The 22,150-nt window shown below is 43.2% G+C and overlaps 1 protein-coding gene across 1 annotated transcript in view; it reads left to right on the forward strand.

Annotated features, from left to right (window-relative positions):
- Positions 1-20,916, forward strand: part of LOC138567768 (astacin-like metalloendopeptidase) — a 56,755-nt gene extending 35,839 nt beyond the window's left edge. The window contains exons 4-13 of the mRNA XM_069646258.1: positions 1,125-1,262; positions 1,385-1,502; positions 11,544-11,719; positions 12,188-12,269; positions 13,866-13,993; positions 17,377-17,492; positions 17,664-17,889; positions 18,850-18,971; positions 19,109-19,334; positions 20,906-20,916. Of these exons, the coding sequence (XP_069502359.1) occupies positions 1,125-1,262; positions 1,385-1,502; positions 11,544-11,719; positions 12,188-12,269; positions 13,866-13,993; positions 17,377-17,492; positions 17,664-17,889; positions 18,850-18,971; positions 19,109-19,334; positions 20,906-20,916 (1,343 nt within the window). The remainder of the gene's footprint in view (positions 1-1,124; positions 1,263-1,384; positions 1,503-11,543; positions 11,720-12,187; positions 12,270-13,865; positions 13,994-17,376; positions 17,493-17,663; positions 17,890-18,849; positions 18,972-19,108; positions 19,335-20,905) is intronic.
- The last annotated feature ends 1,234 nt before the right edge of the window (positions 20,917-22,150 follow it).

Here is a 22,150-nt window from a genome sequence, read left to right on the forward strand (position 1 = left end):
AGTTGGGCTTGCTTTTCCATTGGGGGCAGGGGAGTAGAATGGGCAGAAATAAGTGGCATGCTTGCAGATCAGTGTATCCACAAGACCAGAGCTAAACTCCTGCACAAGCGAGACTCTGAGCATGAAATTACCCTACTCCTCGGAGCTACCAATTTCCAATTAAAAGATGAAGCACATCATTGGGCGGGGCGACCTGCCCACTTCCCAGCAGCCAGAGGGCAGGTCGTTTTTATCTCCAGCAAGTTAGTTCAGTTGGCTGCTTCCCTCTCAGGTTATGTTGTAGTTTTCAGAGCCAAAATGCTTCTTGTGGTAAATGTGCACTTTACAAATCATTTTAACATAGGAGCATAACATGAGTTCTTGCTTGCTGGCTCCTGCAGATGCATAATACCTTCCAAACCAACTCACACCCCCTAATTTCGAGAGTCTCCTTGAAGGCTGAAGTCAATTGTTTGAAATATCGAAAGCACGGAAAGGACATGACCATGTGTCATATCCAAATGGGGATCAGGCCCTTCAAAGTGGAACACACAACTTTGTAAATTTCACGTTGAGTCCGAGATGTCAAAATACTGCATGTGCATGTTCGATGCACACCTCCTACTACATAACATAGGGGATGAAGGAAGCTGTTAGTGCAAATCTGGAAGGGGGCGCGGTACAATTTAAAACAGATAGAAGGCCACCTTTTTGACGCATCCTTCACAGGCTGTGTGCGCATGTATTAATGACCGTCTCCTCAATAAGAAAGGGATATGGTTGCATTCCACCCCACAGGGCTATGACAAAAGCGGATATGACATGGATCGAACATGTTTGGAACACCTCCCAGTGGATTGGGGGCACAAGTAATGCATTACTGGGTGGGAAAAGGGACATGTTAAGTACAATCTACATTTGTAGCTCATTGAGAGCAACTTTCAAGTAATACAAAGGTATTAGAGTCAGAAAATAAATTGCACTGTCTGTTGTGATGATGAAAATGTATAAATTAACAGATTCTTAGCTCTCTAGCTCTCCTGAGGTATCAGATCACGTATTCCAAACCCTTTCAAGGGTTCTTGTTTTGGCTAAATATTTAAAAGATGTATTCCATCAGTAAATGCTCTGTTCTCATTATATAGATAGCTCACAGCTATTGCGCCATGGAGACATTGCTGTGAAACCTGGCCGCAGTGCTATAATATGTGCAGACAGCAGCTGTTATTGGCCCAAATCCAGCGCTGGAACAGTCGTAGTGCCATTTACTCTCAGCGGTTATGGTGAGTGTCATTCTACCCCTGGGGTATTTAGCATGCTTATTATATGTCTCTCTGATGTTTTTTTTCTTTGGTCTCAAACTTCCGATTATACAATCTCTTTATTCCACTCATTTGTTCTGTAGGTTCAAGTGATGTTGCCTTACTTACTGAGGCGATGATGGAATATAAATCGATGACCTGCATTCGATTTGTGAATCGCACAACTGAAAATGACTATCTTCAGATTTCAAGTGGCAATGGGTAAATACAAGGCCAGCTCTTGGTTAAAAGCTATCAATAACGTGACATTGTCCAGCCAAAATGGCAAGAATGAGAGCAGTAGTCAACACATGCTATGTCAAACGTTTCTTCAATATTAGGATTTTCTGAATATAAGGTGGCTGGGCCTAAGATTCCTCTGGCCAATTAAGCTGTCTGCCTGTGATCGCAAAGATCTCATATCAACCCCTCTTTATAAAAAGATAATGATAGACAGTAGGTATTGATTATTTGCAAACACCAAAGCGACATTAGCAACCCAAATACTGGGATGTACAGTACCTCCCCTAAGAATTTTTCTACCTGAATCCTGTCTCTCTGCTACCATAAAGAAGTATGGTTTTGATGAATTTTATAAGGTGCCTTCTTTCGGAGCTAAACAACTCAAGGTAGCAGGAAAACAAAACCAATAGTGTAGGCACAATGACAAAGCGCTCTGCAAATAGGTAACGGTACAAACAGAATGAGAATGGTTGACAGGTAGCCATAGAGGTAGGCTCACAATGGGAAAGGGAGCATTTTAAATAAAGACTTTTTTGGTGCTAAGAGTTAAAAGCCTGAAACCTAGAAGAATTTGAAATGCAGAGCGAAGGTCCCAAGAGGGGTGATTTGGGGAGATCAAGGAGCAGAGAAAGGAAGAACCAGAGAAGGAATGCCCTTGAATATAAGATATAAAAACTGAAATTCACAGCGTTCTATCTTAGGGAGGCAGTGAAGACGTGACAAAAAAAAGAGAAATGTTTGAGGCTGGGGGAAGTAAAAAAATGGCTGTGTGAATAATTGAGCGTAATGGTAGAAAAGCATAAGTAGGGAGGCTCACATACAGGAAACGACAATAGTTGATTTGTGAAAGAACAATGGTTTGTAAAAGTGTCCTTAAAGAGGTGACAGGCAAAAGGTGGTTAATTTTCCTGATGTTAAAGAGGTGAGAATGGCAGGATCAGACGATAGTAGAAATTTGAGCCTGAAGCGAAAGAGAGGAGTCGAAAAAGAAATCCAAGATTACACGCTTGATAACTGATGGGGAGCTGGAGAGGGGGGAATAACAGAGGCAAAAGCGGGAAAACACAATATTTCCATTTTGTTAGGGTTAAGGCAAAGAAACCGAGAAGCCATCCATGATTTGATGGCATAAAGATAAGAAGAGAGCTGCTGGTCAAAGGAATCTCTATAGGAAGAACAGGACATGAAAATCTGGGTGTTGTCTGCATAGAGGTGAACCTGGAAAGCGAGGTTGGGGTTTAGCGTAGCCAGAGGATGTGTAAACGGAGGAATAAGAGGGGCCCAAAAACATAACCGTGGGGGACTCCAAAGGGGAGGGGATGTGTTTAGAAATTGACCCTTTCCAGGAAACAGAGAATAAATGGTTAGAAATGCAAGAGGAGAACCATTGAAGGACTGTGTCAGAAAAGGTTAGAGAAGAAAGTGTAGAGAAGAGAGTAGGGTCATCCACAGTGTCAGAGGCGGTACTGAGTTCGAATAAAACAATAATAGATGATTATTTAGAATGACGGGCTCAAAAAATTGAGTTTGGAACAAAAAGTAAGGCAGTTTCCATGTAAAAGCCAGGGCAAAACCAGGACTGATGGGAAGGGAGTAAATGAAAAGAAATTAAGATGGGAACTAAGCTGAGAATGGGTGCATCGTTCAAGCGGCTTAGATAGCCAGGGGAGAAGAGACATAGGGCAACAATGTGAAAGCTTGGTAAGGCTCAAGGAAGGTTTTTTAAGGAGTGGGATAATCGTGGCAGTTTTGAAGGCAGATGGAAATTAACCTAAGGATAAAGAAAGATTCAGGAGTGATGACAAGGATGGGGCTAGAACAGAAAGAATCGATTTGATGAAGGAAGCAGGAAGCGGGTCAGACAGGGCAGCAGGTGAGTGGGATCATAGAATAGAGATGGGTTTAAAAGAAAAGTGAGAGTGATCGGAGATAGGGAGAGTAGCGCTTGTAGAGGAGAGAGGTAAAGAAGGGACTGTTGAAGTAAAGGAATGCGTAATATTCTGAATTATGGAGAAGATGAGGTTGGCAAAGTTAGTAGGTGTAAGGGTAGAACAGACAGAAGGGTCAGGAGAAGGAGTAGTAAGGAGTGTGTTCAAGGTAGAATGAAGAAGTTTGGGAGACAAACTGCAATTGAATGAGATTCTGGATATTATCAGCATAGATTGTTTAAGCAGAGAGGAAAAAGATTGACGTAAGATAGAGAATAGTTGATAATCACCAGTGGCATGGGTTTTGAGACATTTCCGTTCGGCTCTCCGGAGTTGAATCTGAAGCTGTTTAAGAGAGTCAGAAAGACAGGGGCAAGAGGGATTGCCCAAGGTGTGAATGCTGTACAAGGTCACAAAGAATCAAGAGATGACGAAAAAGCAGATTGGAAATTATTGACAGCAGAATCAATATTTGAAGCAAAACATTCAGTAAGGTTAGAAAGATGTGAAGAAATGGAAGCAGTTAGTGCCGAATGGTGTAAGTTCCAGATATTCTGACTAATGATGGAAGATGTTGATGGGAGACCAGGGGTTGGAGAGGGGGAGGTGGACCGAAGGAGACAGTAAGTAAGAAGTGATCGGTTGCAGGAAGAATGTGTAGTTTAATGGAGTCACTAGGAAGGCAGTCAGTAGAAATGAAAATTAGATCAAGAGTCCCACCTTTTGTATGGGTAGCCAAAAGGGGAGAACATTAAGGTTATAGGATCTAGTTGAAAAGATCAAAGGGCACAAGGAACGGTTGGAAATAGGGAGGTGGCTGTGGAAATCTCCAGGAGACTGAGTGGGCTGGGAAAAGTTATGGCAGTGACTGTGCTGGCTCTGTCACTCCCGGGGATGCAGCAAATTAAATGATCAAGTCTATGCAGATAGAAAAAGACTGACTTAGTAACAGCTATCTTAGGTGAAATGGAGAAATCGGCATCAAGACAGACACCCACATTTTTTACATTACTTTTGTGATGGAGAGATGGTGGGAAACGTTTGGTAAAACAGATTTCCTTTGGTTAGACGCAAGAGCTGCTGAGCCCACCATGTAAATCAGCAAAGTTTTAACATTTGAAGTTAAATATGCCACATCCTGTCTCTAAATGTACCAAGACAGTTGCTGAGGGTCTCAAATAGTTTTGAACTTCCAGAAAGCTCAGATAAATATGGCAGCCACCAGCATAATAATGGCTTTCCAGGCCAAGAGGATGATATCATATGTATGAGAGGGCTGATGTCAAAATTAAACAAAATAGGCGGGACTGGAGTTTCATTGGGAACACCACGTTCTATCATTAACTTACAATTAAACCATAAGTTGCCCAGACAGACAGTGGTAGCCCTACTGATTAGAAATGGCATAATTGTAAATAAAAATATTGTATGTAAAACGCTTGGGATAGAAGCGCTATAAAAATGACAAGTCATTATTATTATTATTAGCCAGTAGTGTCTTGTTCATAATGGACATTAAGGCTGTGCCCTGAAGCCCATTATGGCACACCAAGAAATGGGACAATGAAAAACCTGAGTGCAGCATGCAGCAGAGAAAAGACTCATTGGCCAGATTTTATATTTGGAAAACCTGGTTTCCCTTTGACATGGAGGAACATGTCCCTGTGCAAGCTGGAGTTGCTTTGCTTCCCAAGCATTATATGTATGGGGCATGCTGGCTGGGTTACTGAAGGCCTTTATAAGGGAAGGGGTGCCTATCTATGCCACCACTGTTAAAGGGTTCCAGGAGTGCCAAAATCCTGAATGCAGAGCATGCAAAGGAAGCAGACTTCCGGCAAAGTAGTTCATTGACACATACCCCAGGTTAATGCTTCCTACCTGCAGAGTATGCAGAGCAGGCCATCTTGGAGAGTGTGAGACTGTGGTATATAGTCCTAAAATGGCCAGCTGGGAAGGAAAGTGAAAAGTAACACGTGTGCATTGTGTGTGTAGGAGGTTGCATGTTGTGTGTGTGTGTTTGTGGGGGTATACATATATGCACCATGTGAGTGCAGTGTGTATATTTGTGAAGGCAGGGGATAGGTGAAAGTGTGCAGTGCAGGAGTAAGGGAACAGAGGGTTTGGAGTCTGCTGGGAGAGATGTTGGATAGCAATCCTGGCATACTTTGAACCCTGGCAACAAGACAATGTAGCACAGGGAAATGATGACAAATATTGGTGCCTGGGAAAAGTATTCCTGGGATCTCCTCCTATCAGGATTTTACTCCTTGTTTTCCTATAAATATAGTTCTGATATTTCTTCTCAGGACTTCTGATATCAACACTCATTAACTTGTAATTGCCTGGAATACTTTCCTGCCTTGATGTCTTGTTTTCATTCACTGGTAATTACCTAGCATACTCTCCTGCCAGTACTTCTTGTATGAATGTACTTGTAATTGCCTGGGAGGCTCTCCTGCCAGGACTTCTTGTATCACACACCTGCGATTGCCTGTACTCTCCTGCAGGGCTTCTTATTTTCCCATAAAGTTTCTCTCCACTTCCACAGTTGCACTTTCCATTTGTTGTTTAATATATCCTGATATATTATCTGATTTAGGTCCCTATGTATTTGCATTCCATATATTCACATACTGATAGGAGTTTCTGTTGTGATGTTACTTGTTGATGGAACTATGAGATGGCTTGGAACACTGTGAGTGCATGGAATGTTCAACTATGAGCCTCGCTCCAGAGTTCCAATGCTGTCAGTTGAGCCTGGGTGGTGGGACCCGGTGGTCCTTCTCTTGTAACAGCTCAAGTAACATATAATAAAGAACTAGCAAGTAAACTTAAGAAGAGTATGAAGTTACATTACAACAATGGCGACGAGGATTACCAAGAACCAAGATAAGAAGTGAGCTGAGCTGTGGTGGGGGAGCAGCAGAAGAAGCAGAGAGACCACTGCCCCCAATCATCCAAGTAAGTCCCATCACCCAGGGGGGGGCTATTAGCGCAAGGGGTTAAGGACAGTAAGAATTAGGGGAGCGGAAGAAGGGAAACAGCAAACTCCCTAAAATAATTACAACCCCTAATAGTGATGCGCTAGCCCCATAAGAAGAAGTAGAGCACAAGAGATCTGGAAGTAAACAAACTCCATTTGGGCGTTTGGGCTGATAAAAAGAAATGTGGAGCCCCAGCGTCAAGCAAGGAAGAGTGTCTTTCGTACTAAGGCTGTAAAGAAAACCCTAACTCCCCTGGTAACAGAAGTTCCCTTGAGGATTAAGTGTAAAGTTGGAAGATATTTTGAATTGGCACACGTAGCCTACCATGAATTCAGTGACAGAATATGAGAAACTGTCAAAGAGGGGGTAAAATGAAGTTCGGCGGTGTTTTCTATGTTAAACTAGTGCTGACTAAAGACTGTGAGCACGGGGCTCAGTTACAAATGGATGACGGTTGAGCACCTGGAGTTTAAAACAGATTGCCTCCGTGTGTATAAATGATGACGTCATGGTGCGTCCTGGAGAGTTGGCTATCAGATGGAACACTGGTTTGTGTTCGTTCGCAGGCGGGGACGTAGCAAGATGTAACCGCCAATAGATGCGCCGTGGATGTGCCCATATGATCGGCCCGTCTGAACAGGAAATGTAAAGCGAGGTGGCTGAGGACGGATGTAGAGAAGAGAAAAGGACCCTCAGTTGCGTCACGCCGGATCCGCAATGCGGAAGAAGGGTTGGAAGCATTGCGGCGTATGCATTTGACTGTACGCAGCGGAACGGAAAATGCTCACGCCGGATGCGCAATGCGGGAGAGAGGTTGAGAGCCATAACGGCGTGTGCATACGACTGTACGCAGCATTACGAAAAAAAAAAAAAAAGGGGAGGCAGGACAACAGCATTTGAAGCACTGATCTCGTTCGTATGAAGCAAGGATACAGACTACACTGTAGTAAAGGCACAACGAGTGGAAGCGGTGCATCGGGGTGACGCAACGACAAAGGAAGCAGGAGCACAGCATGAGATCTATGGTGGCAGAGTGATCTAAACCAGATGTCATGAACGTTGGACTCAAAAAGGAAGTAGAAGTTCGAGCGACCAGCATGTATCCTTTCAAATTTTTGTTGTATTTGCAGTCGCATGCATGCATAGATCAGTTTAAGGATTAATGATCAGTGTGTGTGTGAGAACTGCACGTGAGGTTGAGAAAGTGTTATCTGAAGAAGTTTGCGAGTATAGGAGGTTAAGAAGTTAAAGTGTAATAGATGTAACACATTTTGAGGCATTTCAGGATAAAAGTGGACTTTTGTGGACTTTTATAAAAAAAAATGCACAATTTATGGAAGTATGTGAGTTACGGGTGTGCTGTCGAGCAGCTAAATTTAACACTTTGAGGCATTTCAGGTTAGGTTGCATATAGCAACATGGACACGTAGAAATGGAAATGCTATTGTATGGGAATGTTTAAATGTTTCATTGTCTCTTTATGTAAATGAGTCACAAAATGCAATGCATAGAAGAATATAGAGTTAGTGTTTTACGTGTGAAGTTAAAGACATCCTTTTTGAAGTATAGAAGTTTTAGAGTTGAAGAATTATTATTGTACTCTGTAGGAGTTGTTGGTTATTTCATTCCTAAATTGGGTGAAAAGGGTGAAGATGAAGATGAGCAGGGATAGAGTCTCAGAGTGAAGGGATAGCGTCCCCTGCGAATAGGGATAGCGTCCCACAGTAAGGGATAGCGTCCCCTGCGAATAGGGATAGCGTCCCAGAGTGAAGGGATGGCGTCCCACTGCGTTAGGGATAGCGTCCCACTGCGCATAGGGATGGCGTCCCAGAGGAAGGGATAGCGTCCCCTGCGAATAGGGATAGCGTCCCAGAGTGAAGGGATAGCGTCCCACTGCGCATAGGAATAGCGTCCCCGAGGAAGGGATAGCGTCCGCTGCTAATAGGGATAGCGTCCCAGAGTGAAGGGATAGCGTCCCTCTGCGAATAGGGATAGCGTCCCTCTGCGAATAGGGATAGCGTCCCACTGTGCATAGGGATAGCGTCCCTCTGCGAATAGGGATAGAGGCCCACTGCGCATAGGGATAGCGTCCCACTGCGCATAGGGATAGCGTTCCATTTTTGAAGGGATAGCGTCCCAAGGATGAGGGATAGTGTCTCACTTTGAAAGGGATCGCGTTCCCATTGAAAAGGGATAGCGTCCCACAGTGTGAGGAGTTAACGTTTTGTTGATTAGGTCAAAGTGTAAGGAGGTGGTGAGGGATCTCCTAACGTATGATAAGGAATAAAGAGTAAGGGAGTATATGCTCCAAGTGTTTCGGTTAGTATCACATTGGTAGGGAATATCCTTCCATATGTGTCTGGGTGATCTATACCATAGTCATTGGTGTCACCCATATGTTTTGAGTTGCATCATCTCTAAAAGATGATATCTCATCAGCAAAGTTCTCCTTAGTGAAGGGTCCATGAAAGTTACCCTGGAATGGGTCCTTCCTGGTAGTGTTTTGCGAGGAGAGATATGACACAGTGAAATGTTCAGTTAGGTTCCCTAACGCAGCATTTTCCTTTTTAAGGTTGTCTGTGTGTTAGTATGTTGACTGCGTTGGACATCTTTGCATTGTCAATAGAAAGGGAGATGTGTTGTGATGTTACTTGTTGATGGAACTATGAGATGGCTTGGAACACTGTGAGTGCATGGAATGTTCAACTATGAGCCTCGCTCCAGAGTTCCAATGCTGTCAGTTGAGCCTGGGTGGTGGGACCCGGTGGTCCTTCTCTTGTAACAGCTCAAGTAACATATAATAAAGAACTAGCAAGTAAACTTAAGAAGAGTATGAAGTTACTTTACAACAGTTTCTTTTTGCAATTCACTTCCTCACTTCACAATTAGTCTCTTTGCTTTCTATCTTTCTTCCATTCTGTTTACTATTATTGTTGTTTGGCATGCTCACTGATACACCCCGGGGTCCCCACTATCCTTGGGCTGACTCACCGGCTCTTGCTGGCGCTTTCAGGCTTGTTTGCGGTCATTTGCCAAAGGTGGTCCGCCTGTTTTCCTGTCCTGGCTGCTTTCTCTTCATTCCGGTGTCTCTCACGGCTTTGCTTTAGCATGACCACTTTGGTTGAGGCTCCAATAGGTAAGGTATTGCTTTCCAGGCTTGACAAATGCCCAGGAGTCTTCCCCCGGCTCTTGGCATTTCTACAGCGTGCTCCGCCCTTGCAGCGTTTCCTTCTTCCTCGATGGTGAGCCATGAGGCTCCACCACACCGGTCTGTGTTTCTGCCAATCTCATGCCTCGCATGATGAGGTGAAACGTTATCATCGACAACAGCAGCAGCCTCTATCAATTTACCTCCGTCCTTTAAATTTCCTGCGCACAGGAGTTTTTCAAAAACATCTAGAGGGTTTATTGGGCATGTGGTTTCTTCTGCTATTCAGGTGATTCTGGGAAAAGAAGTCCATTGTTGAGGGTCTGTTAAAAGGGCTTGGATAATCAGTTTCAATAGCTCCAAAAGGCAAATCAGTTCTAGATGATGAACAATTTGAACTGAAGAAGGCGGTCTTGTAATTTCCACAAAGTAGATCAGAGTTGGAAGTTTGATCTATATAATTTTGAGAAAGGTTTTCCTTATTCTCCCTAGGGGGAATCGTAGACATATGGCAATAGGCCATGAGGGTATTGGGTATGAGAGGAGTATCTTCAAGGGCAAATGGGGAATCCAATGAAGTCATGACCTCCCCCCGGAGGTTGTCTCCTCCCATGTGATCCTCCATAATATAGCCGCCCCCCTATCCCCTGGCCACATGGGAGGAGGTCACAGCCGGGAGACCAGTGACGACTCCATTGGATTCATCACTGTATTCTCACAGTAGAAAAGCAAGCATTACTGGGCACAGCGACATCACTGTGTTCTGAAAATACAATATCACCATTTTTGGGCAATACAGTGTTACAGTGCCAATATCAGCATTTTTTGGAAAGCCAAAATGAGTGTATTCTTAGAGAGTCAATACCAGCCTTATTGCGCATTCTGTTACAGTGCTGTCATCATTGGCGACAATTAACTTGAGTGTGTTTTACAGTACCAATACTGGCATTATTTGGCATTGAGGAACTTAGTGTGTTTTTACATTTGGAATGCAGCCATATATTGGGACAGCCAGCAAGAAAATGTCATCTTACATTGGCAGAATGTTTGCATATACTGTTTCCGCAGGTATCATGAAGTGTGTTTTACATTGACAAGGCAGAATATATTGTACGAAAATGCATCTGAAAAATGTGATGCCTGTGTATTTTGGTGACACTGGATTGTTTCATTTTTTTTCTCTATAGAACTGACTATAAATTATATGTATCCATAAAGTAATCATTTATAATATCAGCCACAAAATGGGTGATGGGATCTACAGAGGAATGGATAGCATTAGCTGGAATCTGGTCTATCGGAGATCCAGAAGATTTGATGTCTTTAATTCTGCACACAATGTCATTGGCCAAACGTGGGGTAAAGGAAAAGTTGGAACACATCCATAAAGAAGGGTTCACTAATGCCAATTTATGTAAAAGAACACCAGATTAGAAGTGGTCTCAATGTTAATTCTTATCATATAAAATACATCCCAGAGGAAAGCGGCCATATTATTTATAAGCTCTGCAGATCGAGAGCTGGAATTTTAAAGTCAGACAGGAGCAGATAATCATTCAACTATATTAAGGGGCTTATGGCCGTGACTAGACACAGGTGAAGTGAAAGGTCACAGCACATCTTCCATAAGAGGAAGTTCCCTTGCACTCTCTTGTGTTATGCCAACCCATGATTTACAATAAGGTTTAGGATTGGTACACATTATGTATATTGTAAACCCTGCTTCAAGAGACTTGGTATATGTCTATCCATGTTATAGGATATAATGTAATCGTAGAACAGAGTTGGTTAATTTGCGTTAGTCCTGGACGGAATGGACTTTTGGCATGTCAGCGCATGCACTACAGTGATTGGAACAACGAGGCCACTTCTGAATGATAAAACGGTGGCTTCTATATTAAGCATCTTTCTGCTTTCAGTGGCTTGGATTTCTCACCTCTACCTCTCCTATTTACTCCAGCTGTTGGTCTTACCTTGGAAGAAATGGGGGTCCACAGGCGGTGTCTTTGGGCAGTGGCTGTTTGGTGAAAGGAATAATACAGCATGAGCTAAACCATAACCTTGGCTTTGAACATGAGCAGAGCCGAAGTGACCGTGATGATTATGTGAGGATTGCGACAAATTTTATTTCACCAGGTACAGTCAAAATGTATTCTGTCTATTTACTGCCACTGATATGAATGCTAAATCTTTTTTTGTTTTGTTGAATTAGGTTATAAATAACATTTTCCATGCTGTGAATACAGTGATTGTTATATGGAGCTGTAAATTGAGCAGCTGCTCTATTCAGGGGGAAATCGGTCTCACTACATCTGGTCATCAGATGCCCAGCCACAGTGGGGGGAGGGGGAGGGTGTGTGTGTGTCTGTGTTTGTGTCTGTGTGTATGTGTGCTTCTGTATTTATAATATTTTAGAGATCCATTTATCTATGTATCTCTGTCGACCTATATAGACACATGGCAGGTCCCAGGTTTAGTAATGATGGTGCGATATTGTATCATGCCAGGTTAATACTGATGTTACAGCAATATGAAATTCAGTCAGTAAGTGCCTTGTAAGTGTGTTTGGCAGTCTTGACTCGTTCTGCTTCATTTTATATCTAGGAGCTCTGCCCAACTTTAACAAAGCCAACACCAATAACCTGGGCTTGGAGTATGACTACTCTTCAGTGATGCACTACGGAGCGTAAGTTTGAGATACTGGAGAGATGCTTTAAGTCCATAGCTTTGTATGGGATTGTCAACTTCTTTAAAATTGAATGGTACAAAGTAATAGCATGGAAAATTTGAGTTGGGTCTAGTTTACATTTATACTGAACGTTTTTAAATGTGATGGTTGTTATCACTTAAATTAACACTCAGGAAACTGGCTTGTCATAAGGCCTCTAGGTTTTGAGGCCTAATGTATGCACTCATCTTGTCTTCAGTCCTCTTAACTCTCAGGGACACCATAGCTGGTATTTGCTTGTACATTTGTATTGTACACATCAGAATCTTCACCATGTTTGTGGACATCCTAAAAGTCATGCAATAAAACAAGAGAATGCCAGAACAGAAGCAACTAGACCTGAGGAAACAAGATGCACTCGTATTCAAAACGAGCAAAGCCAGAGCTATTCTAGTTTTAACCTTAAATTTTGCTTAAGCATAGATCACACAATAACATGGTGCATGCATTTTCATTGTATTAATGAAAATGTATATGCAAGGAAACTCCATCACGACCTGCAACAAAAAGAAAATGTGACCAAACATTGCAAATTAAATTAATTCAAGACCAAACCAAAAAGAGACAAGGCAACATTCAACAAACAACATGAGATTTGTTAAGTTCTGAAGCACTCAAACACCAGGAGGGAGGATGCATCACTTCCTAAAGCAGGATGTAACATCTTTTGCGATGAGGTAAGGGGCGGGTATAAAAAAGCATTTCTAAATCCAGGTTTAAGGACAAAGGTGCTATCATGGCGCCCTAGTACACTCGATAGAAGGGCAGGGTTAGTTAGGGTATTTTCATACACAGCAATGATAGCCATAGAAGGATTTGAAAAACAAGAAATGAAAGTGTTATCAACAAGGACAAAAGGGAAAGAAATATGATTGGTGAATAAACAATTGAATGCATTGTCAGCAAGCAATGCAATGCAGGGCAAAGAAGGCTTTAAGAAGGACACATTTACTGCTTCAACATCAATCACTGCAGTGCAAAGCATCATAATCAGACCGCAGCACCGAGAAGGATATATGAAAGAAGAATCAAACACTTAAGTGCAGGACAGAATTATTTGTGAAAGAAGAATGTAGTACTGTGTCATCAAACATTGCAGTGCAGGATCCTATCTACCTATAATAAAAAGCCAGGTGTATGTCCGATGCAGTCATGCGCAGTACAGACTACCCCCAAAGTGGAATTCCGTGAGAATGAACCCGACATACATAACTGGAGGGGAAAAGGATGGCAGGTCTGTGATTGCTTCAGTGTCCAATAATTGTAATCAATTATATGTAAGAGTAAAAAAGCTGTGATTACCTAGTTAATACACAGTCAGAAAGACTTTTAAAAGCAAAAGCAAATAAGGAGCACATGTGAAAAGGCCCAGCATGGTCTGCATGAAACAGGGATGGTGAGTCACTGTAAAATGTATGTGTTGACAGTGGAAATATTATGCATTCATGATTGAGTAATGAACTCCCACTACACAGAGCACTAAGTCATAAGATCCCGTTCAGTGAATTGAACATTTGAAACACTGAGGTTGCATTGATTATGTCTTTTCCCCAGGTATGCTTTCTCTAACACATCCAGACAGCCAACCATCATCCCCACAAAGAATCCCTCTGCGAATATTGGTCAGAGAGTTGGCCTCAGCAATCTGGACATAGCGAAAATCAACCGATTGTATAACTGTGGTAAGCAGTGTGTTCCACCAGATTTATCGGAATATTTTGGAATAATACATTCTTCTTCTTCTCCTTTAATTTCCACATTTAACCCAAGTATTCCTGCATCACACTTGAAACCAGAAGATGTTCCTTCCATGCAACATCTACGTTGCCCATGCTTTCACACTGCCTCTGTTCCCATGCTATCAGAGCATTACTCTATAAGAACCGGGTACCCTCTACTCTCATGTAATCCCAGCTCATAGAATCCTCTTCTACCTCTTGCCACTGCATCTCATTTTGCAATATGATTACTGTGCTATCCCGCCATCACCTTTTTCTTTTTAATCCTCTAATCTCACGCAATCTCAGCATTCTCTCCTCCCATTTACCCTGGATTCCATTCTACACATTATATCCGAGTACCCGCTCCATCTATTTCATCACAGCATCCTCCTCCCCTTCTCTCCAAGTGATTTATGCATCATTTTATGTTATTCGAAAATACTTTCCCTCCCTGTTATCCAAAGATCCTTGACAATTATTTCCAGCATCTACTCCTCTCATGTTGGTCCAGAGTTCGTGTCTCCTGTATCTTCTAAGAATTCCCTGCTCCAATGTGAGATCTGCATAATCTACATCCTGGTAACCCTAGCATAAGTTATTTCTAATTTATCCCAGGGTCCTCTCCTTCAATGTGTTCTGAATTACCATCCTTCTCTCCCACTTTATCTCACCATTCTGTCCACTGTAAGGTTGCAGAAGGAGGAGACTGACACACAGGTGGCATGTTTAAACACTCAGCTTTATTTAAGCTAATACAAAAAGTAAACATGCCTATCCCTAACTTTAAGAGGGGTTTCCCTGCCTCAAAGTAAATACTAATGGTTGTGTCTAGATTGTCCAAAATCATACAAGTCCAATTTCCTATGTGCATGAACGTCACACTGTCCCTTACCTGCAATTCTGATAAAACTAACAAAAAGTGGTTGTTGGTCCAGAAACATGAATCCCTTCTTCTGGAGAGCAGGTGCACAACAAAGTTCTCCTTAGGTAGGACAGCCTGAGAGAATGGCTCCCTTCTCCCAGAAAGTGATTTTCCCCTTAGGACGCAGGTAATGTAGTATACAACAAAAAGTTCCACAAATAGCATCAAAAAAAGGTTCCCAAAATATCTCTGGTTTTGCAATGTTCATTCCTCTATCCCAGTCAAGGGGAATGCCTCCCTTCCCCTTGGTTCTCATCTGGACTTTATACCTTGTTGAACAAGCAGATTTCTCAACAACAGGGGGAATGCCTCCCCTCCCCTGATCTTTCTCAGACTTATTATAATACATTTCACACTCAGGAGTGGACTGTCTCCCTTCACCTGGTCTGTAGTAAACTCCTCTGGCAGGTCCCAATGTTAGGGGGATGACACCCTCCCCCTAACCTTCTTTAGGTACAGTTTCCACACTTTTCCACACCAGGTGGATATGTGTTCCCTCCCCTGGTTCTCCTCTCACTTTCCAATTCACAAAACACAGTTCTCAATGCCAGGGGGAATGTTTCCCTTCCTCTGGTCTTTCTCAAGCTTCTCAGGGCTTTTCACAATGCCAAGGTGTATGACTCTTCCTTTGATCATGTTTTACACAATGTCCCAACTTGACTCTCTCCATTCTTATTTGATGGGTCCCAAACCCTAAAGGATTCATTCTCTTCCTGTAGTCTACCTGGTACACTACCCTGCCAGGTACCATGACTATGAGGATACCCTCGGCACCCTTTATTCATGCAGTGTGGGTCCCTCCCAGATTGTTATTCCAGTTCCATGTGGCAGCCGCTGGTACACTAATTTACCAGGAACTGCAACTATGAAGATTTGGCCTGCACCTTCTAGATGCTTCCTCCGCCACCCGTGAGACTCCTTGTCCTCTGGGGTCTCTGCCATGGGCCTCAGTCAGTCCAGGAAACTGTTTTTCCGATCCTCACATCTTCCACAAGGTTTTTCCCAGCTGCGGCCTCTCTGACGCTGTTGGGTCTTGCTAGTCTGTTCCGAAGACGTGGAACACTCTGCCCTACATCTCGCTTCAGTGGCTGGATGCCTCGCTCCAGCAGGAGGAAAGGCTCTTCTCCTCCAGACTGTGGCAAAATGCTGCGGCTGCGAAAATCTCGCCACCAACCTCGGTTCATCTGACTACTCTGTCCCGCCAGGCCTGCTGCCCTCTGGGTCCTGGAGGGAGGGATGAACTCCTGGTTTCTCCAAGAGAACCCTCACCGGCTTTCAAAGGTTTCCTGTCTCTCTAGTAGGCAAACCGGTTCAGAGGCCCTTCTCAGTAGACCACAGCTTCCCAGCTCCTTGCTCCTCAGGGTAGGGTTTGACAACACCTCCTGGATTCCCTCTTCTATTTCAACTAAGGTTGGACCAATAGGAAGTCGGTAACCACTACTAGATTGTTCAATGTGGTTCACAGAGATGATCTTCATGTCTCCACAGCTCCTCCTCATCACAGTATTGATCTTGCTGTTGCATTGTGAGTTAATGGAGTTCTTCTTCATCTCAGTACTGGACAAGGAGTCTCCACTTAGGTAGTTCCTATTCTTTCACATCCCAGTACTTTCTAGGGAAATGGGTACTTCTTCCCTTACAGAGCCTACACTCTTCCTCGTCCCAGTATTCCCCAAGATGGTAGGGTGACAGTAACACATGGATATGTTTGGTTAGGGATTGATATTAGGGTTGTAGGAAGGTGGGCTAAGGTCAGGTGATCTTCAGGTATACCGCGTTCTCCTCTGATAGTCGGCCCTAGTCGTATAGTGCGGATTCCTCCCCATCTGATCCTCCTATGATGTACCACCCCCAGGGGGACAATTTAACTGGGGACACACCACACAGGCCCCATGGGAAGGGTCTCCCCCTAGTGAAGAAGGAATGACATCCAAGGATTCGTCACACCACCCACACTATTCCATCGTCGGCTCCTCTCATGTGATCCCAGCATCATTTCCTCGATTTACATCATAACACCCACTGCTCTCATTTTATACCGGTATCCTCTCCTGCCTTGTTATTCCTGCAAATTCTGAACCCATTTTATTCCAGTCCATCTCCTGCCACACAATCTCAGTATTCGTTCCTCCCATGTGATAGCAACCTCTCCATTGTTCTGACTATTTTTTCTACCCTCCCTTCACCTTGTGACCTTTGGCACATTTTGCTGTGTGCCATTTCGCAGAGTAATTTGTAGAAGGAACATTTTCTTATAGGTGGTAGGGTTGTGTGAAGTAAATATTCTGGAATGCTACAATGGACAATGAGCATGGTTTACTGACTTGGGTTATGCTTGGAATTTTTAGTGCATGATCTACTGGTATGGAGCCCTGGTAAGATCTGCTCATGAAAGGATCTTGGTCTTCTTTCCTTCCTGCAGGCATGTGCAGCACTATCTCTACCGTTGGCTATGGATTTGTGAATTCTACTAACTACCCATCCCAGTACCCAAACAATGCCAACTGTTTTTATCTGATGCGAACCCGAGGCTTCCAGGTAAGTCTGCAGAAAGTGCTCAGCAGGGCTAGTTAAAAGAGATATCTCAGGAGGTCACTGGGCTCCTCCAGGGGGTTAGCGAAGAACACAGAGAGCTATTAGCCCTGTGAGGAGGGCAAATCAATGACAGAGTGGTATTGTCAAACCTAATTCCCTCATCTTCTCTTCCAGATAATACTGACATTTAATGCCTTCGATGTTGAGTCCTCCCTAAATTGCGAGTCTGACTATGTGACGGTTTATGATGGAATTACCAGTGATGCACCGATTTTGCTGAACAAGGCTTGTGGGAGAGGAAGCATGCCCACAGTGGTGTCTTCTGGGAATGCCATGCTGCTTCAGTTCGTCAGCAATAGCGCCATCACATCCAGCGGGTTCAATGCCTACTATCAGAACAGTATGAGTCTTTCTCTTTATTGTCTCACAGTTAGTGGAAGAATGATATATTCATTAATACCTTTCATAAAAGAATCCTCCAGAACAATTGCTGTATCTTTATCTAATAGGAGAGCTTTTCTTTTCTTCTGCTACACATTGAGCTTATTACGACTTTGGTGGTATCTCGGTGGTCGCACCACCGCAATACCACCAAACAGTATTACCGTTAACACCACTTGAGCTGGCAGTATTAGCACTGGTGGTAGCACCTCCAGTGATAATACCCCCATATTACAAGTGGCTGTGTGACATTGTAAATCCCCATTTTATGGAGTCCATAGAAATCCATTGGTAATTTTTGGCAGTATTGTCTGAGCATGAAGTTGGAGGTATCTCCTACACTTTACCTCCAGAATCCGCCAGTGGTAATAGTTCGAGAAAAATGGAGGCAACGAAATTACCTCCACTTTTTTCCCGCACCTCCAAACCTGTAATGAGGCTGTTATTTTTTATTAAGAAAATAGTTGTCTAGTGCTGAAACATGCAAAGAATCTCTTCTGGGCACTAGAGAATGAAGGCAGACAATCAGAACAGTGGAGATATGGGTAGGGTTCAAACGTAGCAAAAGAGAAAGATGCAGGGCCAGCAATGCGGGGACTCCCACTGAGGAATATCATTGTTATGAATTCAGGGGTTTTGGGAAGCATAAAACTATTGTGACTAATCATTAAAAAAAACTCCATGTGCAACCTACGTCCTAAGGGAGTGAGTGAGGGATGGATAAAAGAAAGGAAGGATGGATGGATGGATAGATAGATGGATTGCTTGTACTTACATTGCATACGATAATGATTCTCATGTGGGTGCAGGGGAAGGTTTTAGCCACTGCTGATAAAGTGCTCATACAAGTGCTGCATGGGAGGATATGGAATGGCAATATTTCATAACATTTAAAGTGCTTGCTCTATTTGCTTTTCAGAATATTGTGCTCATGCATACACCAGCTCATCAGGAGGGACTGTCACATCTGAAAATTATCCCCAGAACTACCCATCTAACATGGACTGCGAATATTACATTTGGGCCCCGCAAGGGAACAGGGTGAGCCCCAATTACACATTATTTACTCCTGCACTGAGAGAGCGAAAAAAACATGGCTGAGTGAACTCTGGTGGCAAAGCACAAGGTCACGTCATAGCTACTCAATAACATCTCTTCTACTTTGTATCATTCTGCAGATTTCATTGACATTCACCGATTTTAACTTAGAGCCAGACTCTACGTATTGCCGCATCGACTACCTTTCAATCTACAATGGGGCCACAGACAAATCCCCACTTATCGGCAAATATTGTGGCTCCATCACAATCCCCACACTGGTGTCCACTGGGAACACCATGCTGCTCTTGTTCCACAGCGACCCCACAGTACAGATGAAAGGATTCTCAGCTAAATACACGATTGGTAAGACTGCATATCCTAAACAAAATGTTATTTTACGTTACTTTCTGTAATATTACATTGTGTAATGCTACCTTATTTTGCATCAGATTACATCATGGTGTGTTTTGCTACATTACTCAAAAGAAATTTGTGAAACACGCATTATTGAAATTGCTCACAAGAATGTATGTACACAAGAGCTGGTGAGTGGGTGGGGGTTGAAAGCATCCCTCACAATGAATCCTAGAGCAGAACATAATCTCTCATCATAGAATAATCTACACAAATAAGGGTCTACAATAAGATTTCCAAGGAATAATTTGAGAAGTAGCACAGAGTAAAATACGTGCAGTCAGACTTGGGATTTAAAGACACAAACATAAGAATCCCTCAGAAGAAGCAGCCCACTACTTTCTAACTGACTTTATAAAGTATTCTGTTGTATTTTGCCTGCCAGAATTTATGGATGCGTGGATGGAATGTATGCATGGAATGCTTGTGTGGAATGTTTGGGACGAGCTGGGTGAGTGTTCTGAAGAATGCCAGTTGGAGGTTAGCTGGCTGGGGTGTTGGATGTCCAGTGATTCTGTGCCTGTATCTTATTGGGAGCTACATAAGGACTACTAAAGCACTTACCCGTACAATGGAATAAAGCTCTTACCTATATAACTTGAGCCTAGCATGGTACTTCCTCCTGCAACTACCCACACCATAGTCACTTCCTTCTACTACACCATTTATAAAGCCTCTTAGAACAAGGGTGCATAATGCCGGCTGAAATCATTCTCAACTATCTACCAACAAGGAAGGAATTGCAGTTTGACCATAGTGCAGGCAATACTCCAAAAGGAATACAAATGTTAAAAGCAATAGAGCGGTCCAGAGGAATTCTGCACACATAGCACTGAAACACACTCAATCCATCAGTAAGGACACGGCCAAACAAACTGCTCCTCAGAAGGCTCCCAAAAGGCAAGCATTCTCCTGAGGACCTAGAGCAAAATACATAGCGGGTGATGCTGAAGAGAGGGGACGCTATACATCTTTAATGTACTCTCTCAACTGATGCATGGCAGAGAGACTGCAAACCTTCTATCACGAATGAATACTCCCTTTTTCACACTATCAATATCTCCAACAATTCTGCACATTCAGTTCAACAAAAGGTTCATGAAGACTGCAGTGTTGTTTTACAAAGATATTTCAAGAAACCATCCACCTAGCGAATAGAGAAAGATAAAAGAAATATATTCATCTAACCAACTGTTCCCTACAGCCACATTATTCATCTCTAACTGTAAACGTTCAGGATGTTCAGGTGCATTCACACAGCAGAAATCACTTCATACAAAGCAATTTTGTGCTGAGGGATGGGAATGTATATCTGTTTTCTCAATTCACTGCAATCATTTATGATATCAGAGAGCTACTAAGATATCAGAGATTTGATATTGCGTATCACTCTACACCTGGAAAACATATCAATGGAGGAGTTAGCTAACACTAAAATAAGCTTTCACTACTAAAAACACTTCCAAATATTCTCCATCTATTTCTACATCTCACATTTCTTTGCCTGTTTTTACTTGCAGTTCCGACCTAGGAGCAACATCTGATCAGTGACACATTTCAAAATTGTCCTGTCTACCAAATGCCATCTTCGCAATGGATGGAAGATGATTTTATGATGTTTCCTCTGCCTCTTTACCTGTCTTGTATCACTGGTGTCTCCTTGTATTCTGTGTTATGTACACTGTTGCATACTTATTTGTCTTTGGGTACCTGATGACCATGGATTTGGTGACAGAGTATGTGGCCAAGCATTCTCTTTACTCTTATGTTGACACCTGTGTAGGGATTAGGGATGGACATGTTGCTGTGGTATTAAATATGTCACAAAGATATATCCAATAAAGTTTATTTTAAGCATCAAATACGATGATGTGCATTCCTTTAATTACAGACACATGGCAGTAAAATATTCTGCATTGCCTGTGAAGTAAATCTTCAGGAAATCTGACGTATGTAAATCAAAGTGGCAAAGCCACCACTAGGCACCAAATATTTTGATCAATATTATTCTTTCTCAAAGTTTGTATGCATGTATATTTGAATCCGTTTAGCACTTAATTGCCTGTTTATATTATTCCCAGTCAGCATATCATTTTCAGCTGTGCTGTATTATCACATGATGTACATTTTCCATTATGCTCAATTTAAGATGGGCCTCTTTACAAGTCAGGGGTAGCCATGTCAATAAAACCGGCAGGCTGCCGCTGGACTTGCAAGATTTTCCGGCCCCTGGCTTGCCGGATTTACCAGGGCATAACAGCCCCAGCGGTCTAGAAAGTCAGGAGCCAGAAAAGGTAAATCCCCATTCCCATTTGAGTCCAATAGGACTCAATGGGAATGGGGAGCATGGAAGCACCGGCACCGTGTGCAACAGTGCCGGTGCTTCCAGGTAAGTCTGCGAGTGGGTGCCGTCCCGCCCACCAGGTCAGGCCTGGCAGGCAGGATGGCAGCGGCTTGCAGACTCGGAGTGTGCCAGTCCGGTAACAACAGTACCGGTAGGCTTACCGGCACCATTGTTACCGAACCGGCACACTCGTAATGAGGCCCCAGGTTCGACTACCGTCTCCCAGAACCATTAACTGCTGCTATGAATGCTGTGAAGAGGTGAGACCAATATTCACCACAGTAGTTCAGGGCTCCACTGGGCAGTGGTGCTGCAGCCTGTGGGGGACAGTTTAGCAAAAACGCTGCCTCTGACTCAGTGCTAAAACCAAGGTTCTCCAAGGAGCATGCAAGCCAAAAGCAAGCAGGTCTAGCTGACCACC

This window comes from Ambystoma mexicanum, chromosome 2p, assembly GCF_040938575.1.
Source record: "Ambystoma mexicanum isolate Mex_15411 chromosome 2p, UKY_AmexF1_1, whole genome shotgun sequence".
In the NCBI taxonomy this organism is placed as follows: Eukaryota; Metazoa; Chordata; class Amphibia; order Caudata; family Ambystomatidae; genus Ambystoma; species Ambystoma mexicanum.